This window comes from Nannobrachium achirus, assembly GCF_963921795.1.
Source record: "Nannobrachium achirus genome assembly, chromosome: 14".
NCBI classification, from domain to species: Eukaryota; Metazoa; Chordata; class Actinopteri; order Myctophiformes; family Myctophidae; genus Nannobrachium; species Nannobrachium achirus.
The window spans coordinates 12085385-12094760 of NC_137821.1; the positions used below are offsets into that span (position 1 = coordinate 12085385).

General features: G+C 44.0%; 1 protein-coding gene across 1 annotated transcript in view; it reads right to left on the bottom strand.

Annotated features, from left to right (window-relative positions):
- Positions 1-1621: 1621 nt before the first annotated feature.
- The window catches only part of LOC308297810 (cartilage intermediate layer protein 1-like), a gene marked incomplete at both ends in the record, with an annotated part of 8600 nt that continues 845 nt past the window's right edge, over positions 1622-9376 (bottom strand). The window contains 3 exons of the mRNA XM_080741377.1: positions 1622-3825; positions 5994-6151; positions 7840-7992. Of these exons, the coding sequence (XP_080597503.1) occupies positions 1622-3825; positions 5994-6151; positions 7840-7992 (2515 nt within the window). The remainder of the gene's footprint in view (positions 3826-5993; positions 6152-7839; positions 7993-9376) is intronic.

Consider the following 9376-nt stretch of genomic DNA (forward strand, 5'->3'; position numbering starts at 1 on the left):
AGACTGGCTGGTATGCAGGGTTGTCGACTGTCAGAATCCAGGAGATTTATTTTTGGGGGGTGCGCGGAACTCCCCAACCGGGGTCTGGGGGGTCCTCTCCCCAAAACGTATTAATAGATATATTTTCCTGTGTTCTGTTGAATTTTGTGCATGTTTGATAAATTTATCAGCCTAATATGCCAAATGTAGACCTGTGTACAGATCTGATGACAAAAGCAAAGTAAGACATCTTTAATAATGACGTCTCATCTGTAAGTCATATCTATATGATCTTGCATGCATTTCCCCCACCCCTAAAGCGGGTCCTCCCCCAGAAATTTTTTAACATAGTAGATTTAATCTCCTGTGTTGTGGTGAATTTTGTGCATGTTTGATACTTTTATCAGGCTTGCTTTACTAGCATGGGTACAATTTCAGCCTTAAATGCCAAATGTTGGTGTACAGATTTGATGACTGAAGCAAAAGGACATCTTTAATAATGATTTCTCATTACTTAAGTGAATATCTGTATGATCTTTCTTGCATGCATTGCCCCCACCCCTAAAGCGGGGGGTCCTCCCCCAGAAAAGTTTTAACATAGTAGATGTAATTTCCTGTGTTCTGGTGAATTTTGGGAGTGTGATACAAAATCCAGGAGAAATCCAGGAGATTTGCCAATCCAGGAGACTCCCAGGAGAGGAGTTCAAAATCCAGGAGACTCCTGGGAAATCCAGGAGAGTTGACAAGCATGGGACACAACAAGCATGTGTTGATTTTGTTTTGTAATAACATAATGTTTATTATTGTATGCCAATGTGATAGTGTTGGGTACCAGGAGAGTGGGCACATGCGAACCAGGTATATTTTATATGATTAAAACATGATTAAACATCCTATAATTAAGGTCTACTTTTTCTACAAATTGCTACAAAACCTGTATCTCATTCTGGGGCAAAAACAATAAGCTGAACGGTACATTTTGGAGGTTCAAATCATTATAGCCTACTTAACATTATTGCATACCATTTTCCAAAGCATTTTATTATTTGCTTTTGCAGTTTTACATAGGCAGTTGTTAGCAATTTGAAAAACATACATACACAATACTGCCCTACAAAGGCAGAGTGCAGTAACTAAGTTTTTGGACACACCAACTTATTTGTGTTTCCCAAAGGTCAAATTAGCCATCATGATATTGGGGGATGAAGAATTACCTAAAAAACAGATAGGGCCTATACAATCAGTGTAATATAACATATATGCCTAGATCTCATTTGGCTGATCAGCTGTAACACTTTTAAACCCATTTTTGGGTGAAATTTCTGTTCGTAGTTACTGCACTCTGCCTTTGTATAGCAGAATACATCTGGTGTATGACTGAAGCATTGCATTTCATGTTCTTGTGATTATGGTCTGAATAGAATAGAACAACCGTGTTAGTAGTGATTTAGTAGCCTAATGCAGGTGTATGTAAGCCATGTTGTGTTTGTATTGTTTGTTATAAGTATATAACTGTGCCAAATGCAGTTTTCTATGGGTTTTCTATCCACCCAGAACCCCCAAAATATTTGGAGGTGTCCCTTGGCAACCCTAGTGACATCCAAAATTTTCATTTGAAAATATGCAGTGGATTAACCAGGGTTTACCTGGGACTTTCAACTGCAGGGCTGCAGTTGAAAGTCAGGGCTGCCCCAGCTGACTTCATTTCCTGAGAGGAACCAGATGAGGTGCCATCAAAGCAGCGTCCAATAGCCTTCTCCTTTGCCACCGTTGGGTTCGAGTTTGTGAATGTGTAGATGCCATAGTTGTGTCCCAGCGGATCAAAAGGTGCCAGCATGTTGAATGCAGAGGAATCGTCGTTTGGCGCAACTGGTTGACGTAGTTCGAGATAATCCTCTAGAAGATTATTGATATTAACCCGTTGACAATTTCCCTGTGGGATGACTGATACGAGTGTTCGGTCCATCTCAGCTGGGATGTACAGCTTTCCGCTGCATTTAAATTCTACACAGGCTGCTGAGACCTGGGTGGCCTGGGTGTCCCAGGTGCTGCGTATATCCCTGATACCATAGAGCTTGCCTTCGGTCTCAGGGTGTGTTCCTCCCAGGCTCCTGGACCTGACCATCACTTCCTCCAGCCCGTGTATCTTGACCTTGATGAAGCAGGCCGTGAACTCCTGGGGATTGGGCCACCAGGAGAAGTAGTCGGGTCTCCATGTGCTCAAATCTGTCTCCTGGAAGGGAACAACGTTGTATTCATACTCGTCCTTTCCCACTCTGAAGAATCTGAAATGGTTTGCGTCAACAGGGGCGTTTTCACAGGCTACTAAACTCTGTTCGGGGTATATTGGCCCATTGGTCTCATCAGAATTATTTGGGTCAGGTTTTGCCAAGTTGGTCCTGAAGGCTGTTTTCTTCAGGGCGGGATCGTCGTGGTCTGTGCGCTGGTAGTCTAACCTATCCAGATATGGCTGGGATACTCCGATGATATTTGGATTCTCAGGGTTAGAAGGAGCCGCCTCTAGCTCTTCCCCTCCCATCGTCGCCGTGACATAGGCTGTATAGGCATCAGACGTCTGGTTATCACAGAATGCCTTTAAACAGGACCCATTGGGTCCAGTTATCTTAGTGTCAAAGCCGGCCCATCTCAGGGAAATGGACGAGAAGTTAAGCCCGGGCTCCAGGTTTATCAGGCTGATCACAACACCCTCCAGCTGGTCGGTGGGGAGAAACTGGTCACCCTTGTAGGCACGGACTTTGACGTAGCAGAGACGGTTCTCGTAGACGTCGATATTTAACAGCCATCCTCTGATCCTTATGTTGCCGATGAGGAACGTGCGCACGTCTCGCTTGCTTCTGCCATGGCCACCGGTGGTCCTCTGCGTGTAGCTTAATTCACTTTCCTCCTCCCAGATCCCCGTGTCTGGGTTCAAGGCCCACAGCTTCATCTTGGGGATGTGCTCTTGCATTGTGATGTGCTGTGTGTCGAGGAGGACCTGGACGCCGCCCGCTCCAAGGACCTCCTGGTTCGTTTGGTCTCGTAAGTCAATGGAAAACATGCCGTAGGTCCTCAGCGGGAGCATGTTGCCCTCTGCATCCACAAAGTTGAGGTCGCTGGGGGCCGCGGCAGCCGTTGTGATATTCCTGGGGTCAATGAATGTGATGCTGGCTTTTACAGTTCCTTCATATAGCTCTCCGTTTTCCTTGTACATGGAATTTGGGGGAATGACTAACTGGCCTATGGGATCCTCCCCTTTGATTTCGCCCAATTCAATGGTGTTGGTCTCCCCTGAATCGATATCAATTGGTGCCTGCTTTCTCATCACCTTCACCTCATGGTAAATAGATCCTCCCCTCTTGTCAAAGATGAACACTTTTGTAGTGTCTATGAATTTCTGTGTGGGATCAGAAAAAGTCACAACCAGCCTCTCTGTCTCTGGTGGGACATTCAGTGTAAAACTGCCTTGGTATCCAGTAAAGCCTACTCGCTCTTTACCAATGTAGATATGTCCAAAACGCAGTGGTTCATGGTTGTCGACGCTGACCACTCTGCCACGAACCTGTACAATTGGCTCAACACACTTCTGGCAGCTGCACTTTGACACAACACGGACGGGCAAGCTGTAGCTCCCACAGTCGATGGTTTGACTTTCCATGCTTTCGACGTCACAGCAGAAAGCACCGCCATCCCTGCAGGACATATCAGAATCCAAGGAGCCAGCGCATTTGTTGCGGGGGCAGCGGCCAGCGTTGTAATACTTGGAGTCAGTCCCAGGCTGTGAACAGTCAAAGGGCAGCCTGATTAGGTGATTCTCCGGAGTAGGATTACACGCCGATGTTCCATTAGCTGTGAATTACACAACAAAATGATGAATTAGTGCTGATGTGGACAGAGAATACATTTAAGCCTGATATACAGCAGCATACACATACATGCACATGGAAACAGAATCAAACTAATAGTTATACACACATATATCACAGTAATAGTATTACTGTAATCTGTATCAGTGTGGCTGGGGATTGAGAAAATGTTAAAGGAATCCCTTTTTTGAACTAGAAATGGCAGAGGAATGCATTTGCAAGGGATGGGTTACATTAATGCACAGCTGGGGCTTTACACAGCAAAAGCATCAACTTGTACTGTAACCTCTTGGGAGTATAAAAAAAATAATCTCCTCCTCCCACATATACACACACATACACACTTTAAAATGCACACTGACTGCATGGACTGAGAACATGCGTGGCGGGCCAAGTCAGGCTGTGAAACATCCACGATGGGGTAATTAGACATGAAGTTGAGGAGAACATTTACCAAACATCCAGATGGCAACTGGAAAGAAAAGGATTATTGTTAACCCAGACATTGGCAAAATTATTAATGTGCATGATATCATGGTCTGGTTTACCATCAAATATTCTTGTTAAGACGCCCGTCTCCCAAATAAGTTGAATATTGCAGACAGATGAAACTGATTAGTCTGATTAGTGTGGAATACCATTAATGTACCAAGGACCCTTTTGCACTTAGACCGGCAAAAGTAGTGAAAAACTGACCTTAACGGCCGTCAAAGTAGTGAAAAACTGATGCCTCTGGTGCTTGAGTTCTGTTCTGATGCTCTGCCTTTTTTCACTACTTTTGACCCAGGTATAAACCTAGACGTCTATTAGACATATATTAGAAGTCTAGTCTAAGTTTAGACGTCTAAAAAACTTGCATATCTATACCTCTGGTAGACCATTTTTTATACGTATAAACTTAGACGTCTAGTATAAGTTTAACGTATATTAGACGTCTAATATACCTAAAAATGCTGGGTTCCTTACTTGGGATCTCTTGTCCTTAGACTTGGGAGGAAGTGAAAAGATGTTTTTTGAAGCAGCACATAGAGAAAAACTCTCTGGTGCCCTCTGTAAAAGGCAATGGTTGCCTCCCTAGAGAGGGCCAGGAATAAGGTGAATCGTTCTATTAAATGACACAGGTAGAGCACTTCATTCTTTCAGGTGAGGTACTTTATACCAGTGAATCAGCTGGCTGGAACTTCTCATGAAGATGTGTATTCAATTGCCTTTGCAGCTGCACATTGAATGAAATTCAATGTGCCAGCTAGTGCTCCTTTCCAGGTTTTTTTGTCAAAATGTGTCATTTCAGGTGAATTGTAAAAATGACTATTAGCCCTTGTCTGCTGTTTTTACAGCGTGGCACCTAGGGGGCTGTGTTCAGGGTGTTGCTGGAAATGAGTGCTGTAAATCAGCTACAACTGTGAAAAAGAAACTAAAAAAAGATAATAATAATAATAATAATAAAATCTTACAAGCAGCTAATCGCTCAGCGCCAAATGTCTTGTGCACACTGCCATTAGGCCAAGAAAGCAAACCGAATAATTTGTACATATTTGGAGAACCCTGACCTAATCAATATGACGTCATCAACATGAAATAGATCTCGATCACTGGGACTCTGACGTAGGCTCGTAACTAACCAGCAGAATCTCTGACGCTTCCAATGCCTTGCTGTTCTATGTCTAACCCTTTGGGTATCTGTCTCTATTGAGGTCTGTTGAAAGTGCTGCCAATAGCTTAGTGCTTAGTCCAAGAGTCAGCTAGCTTCTGGCAGCACTCTCGACGGACCTCAATCATGAGATCCAGAGATAGTCGCTCCAATACATAACCTTGTGCGTAGCTACAGTATACTGTATGTTCGTGCATATGTTCGTCCCTATCCGTACGTCCCTTTTCTGTAGACAATATAATGATTTTCTCTACTCATACAGTATTTACCGTGGAGAAAGTAAGTATTGCCTGTGTGCAAGTGTTCCCTGTGACAACATCATGTGGGTCTATACATCATCATCATACTGTACTTTTAGTGTGCTACTCGAACCGGGGGTTTACCAGGCTAACTCGAACCCACACTGTTTCTTCAGGAACAGTATATTATTATTGAGCACCGCTCACTTCGGGTGTGATTTTTATTAAACATGTTTATGGTAATAAATACTGTATACGTACCAAGCACTGTGAGGAAGGCCTGGGAGGACTTGATGCTGCCCGCGGAGCTGCTGGCTTTGCAGTGGTAGTGACCTGCCTGCTCACGCTTCAGGTCTTTCAGCACAAGGTCCTCTTCGTACTTATACAGCTCCCTGTCCAGCAGAGTCCCATTATGGTACCTGAAAGGCAGGGGTGAGGGGGTGAAGAGGAGGGATCAGGAAGAGCAGAGTTTCTCTAAGACAAGTCGTCCTGAAAGAAACACACTCCTCAATCAAGGAGCCAGCCAAACATTTAAAACAGCTTCCATATGTTTCTGAGGCGCAGAAATCTGCACATGCATGCATGCATAGTCACGTACGAGAGCTATCTCTTCCGCTAGGGCTGCCAGGGGTTTTCAAACGGGGTCCGGGACCCCCATGGGGTCCTCAGAGTTACTACAGGGGGGCTGCCAAAACTTTGTGTGATATGATAAATGAAGCGTCAGCGTTAGTTTATGCAGGACATGGGAGTCAAGTCGCCGCCCAGCTGTAGTCAGATGTCAGTCAGCTCTGTTTTCATTCCTCACTCTCATATCAGCTGGTCATTACATCACACTGTCATACTCCAATCAAAGCGCTCCCTCAGTAAGATGGCTCCTTTAAATATGGCTCGCTTTCTCTGCTATGCTTGGTTCTGAAGCTGTAGAACCATTCGCAGCTAGCTGCTGCCCTCCTCCACCCCAGCCTCCACCTTGCACGATTAGTCTGGCTAAGCTCAATACTCGTGATTGTCTGATTGACTGTCTGATTAAGTTCATGTCATGTATTGCTATTGTTCTGCTATTGTCTCCCTATGGGGGGTATTGCTTAGCGTTCCTTGATTTTGCTTAGCATGCTCAGAAAAGCTTGCACAAAATTCAGGGAACATCTCCGAACACAGCACTTCAAACGCCAAGATTAACTTTGTTCCATTGGGGTTGGCGATAGGGCCTTTCGATGGGGAGTTTGCATGTTCTCCCCGTGTCTCCTAGGGTTGATACCCTCACAAAAACATACACGTAATCCTGGTCTCAATAATGCCTCCCCCTGGCCAGCCGGGGCGCCTGATGGAGGGAAAAGGAACTGGTTGGAATAACGTGTTCCTTCCACGCGCTACGTCCAAAACAGGGACATCTCCACTGTCAGGTGAAAAGAAGCAACTTGGACTCCTCATGCATAGAAGGAAGCATGAGGTCAGTCCGTTGTCTCCCCAGGCGTGGCAGAGGGAGAGCAGAGCCCAGGATTACAATTGGCACTGGGTGAAAAAAATGGTTACAAAATTGTGGGATAAAAACTATAAAAAAAAAAAAGAAAAAAACAGTTTTCCATTCATGCAGTAAATGGTTAAATCTCCAATAAATGGTTAAATCTCCTTGACGTGAATGTTCCTGACTAAATTATTTTAAATGAACAACTTGAACCCTCGCATGTCTATTCTGAGGAGAACTTTAGCCAAAAATAGCAGATCTACAAGCTCTCAACGCCTCGTGCTGTGAGGCTTTGAGAGCTTGTGGATTTGGCAAATAGGTTTGGTGTAGAGGTAAAAAAAAAAAAGAGAAATACAGAGTGAACGGTCAAATCTACTGAGTATCGACGATTTAAGTGGTTAAATGTCTGAAAAAAAAACACATTAACATAAATCCAACATAGACTGATGACAGTGCTGTCAGATGAAAATCTGCAACACATTTGTATACAATATATAGTGTCCCAGCTTTATCTCCCTCTCAGCTAAGGGTCCTTGGCCTGAAAACGTTGAAGACCCCTGCGCTAGGCAGTTTCACACATGTCCAACCTGTTGCTCAAGATTTTCACTCTAAAATTTGAGACAGTGTGATCGGCCATCTCACCAGTAATATTTGTCAGGCGTCGGTGCTCCTGTTGCCCTGCAACACAACAGCACACGTCCTCCCTCGTAGCGCACTTTGTCCTCTGGGTGTTTGACGATGTACGGCATCTCTGCAGACAACAGAAGGAAACAAGCCCCCAGGACCTCACTCTGACTGTTGTAAACGGTACCAAAATGTCCTCAGAACACATAAAACTCAATCAAGCCTTAAACCTTAAACTCTTGTTGGTCTCCTTGCTTATGAAACACGATTGGTGCGGGGATTGTAGTTTGAAATACTGCAGAGGCGAATACCATGTTTATTTAGTTTCCATATGGAGGTTTGTATAACGGCTTGAGACTACTTCAGGCTTTCCACTTGCAGTCTATGTCACAACTATATATACTGTATTTGTTTCCATAGGTGGTGACTATATGTTCCATGAATGGATGCCTTACTGCCTCTGTAGGACCATATACATGAAAACACTAATTCTCGAAGGAACCTATTACTGACATTATAAATATACCTAGAGATTACAGATAAGTTGCTAATGCATGGCCCCACAATAAATCACGAACGGCTTTATCTCGTAGATCAATTTGTTAAGACAAAATATACCTTATTGCTATTCTTAACCATACACAAGAGTTTACAATTGATATCCATGCGCTTTTAAAGATGGGGTGCCATGACCCCCCCTCCCCCCCAATTTTTTGTTATAAAAAATAAAATAAAAACATGATGATCATTGCAATCGTAAGTCACAATTTTGTATGTGAACCATCACAGCTTGACCGTATCTCTGTCTGTCTGTCTGTCTGTCTGTCTGTCTGTCTGTCTGTCTGTCTGTCTGTCTGTCTGACTATAACTCCTGGCACTGTGGTTCCCCTAACACATCACTGTAACATCACAGACATCACAGTGATGTCAGATACTCAAAGCAGGGATCTCCATATATGGGCATAAAAGGCTGACACATTACTGTGACATTACAGGTGACATCACAGTGATGACAGATACTCCATATATGTCCATATATGGGCATAAAGGGAATCTCCATTTATGGGCACAAAAGGGATTGTATGTATGAATTAACTAGGAGGAAGATTGTTTCCAAAAAAGTGTACAGAAAGTGTTAAAATTAGTTTTTTTAAGTGGCCACCCACACCCACCAGTTCATTAAGGGTGCGTTCGGAAATGCACACCAGGTGTGCTCTCAGTGATCATTTCCTCCATTGTTCAAAGCTGAGAAGTACTCAAGACATGGCCATGAAAACCAACCAATCAAAACAGCAGTAGGGCTGTAAGCGAACAATCGGAGATTCGAATCACCGTTCATTGCGTTGCCAATCGACGTTCTAAATTAAAGGGTTCAGTTTTATTTTTATTTTTTTTGCTGCGCTGTTGAGATGAGAGTGCAAATGCACCCAAAACATGATCGCCCCCGCCCTGGGATCAAATCCAGCAAGTACTCTTAACCCATAAAACACTGGAGGTGAGTGTGTTTTGGGCCAATCGTTCCGGTTACGTCAGCTGCGCTCTCTCGAGTCTCTCT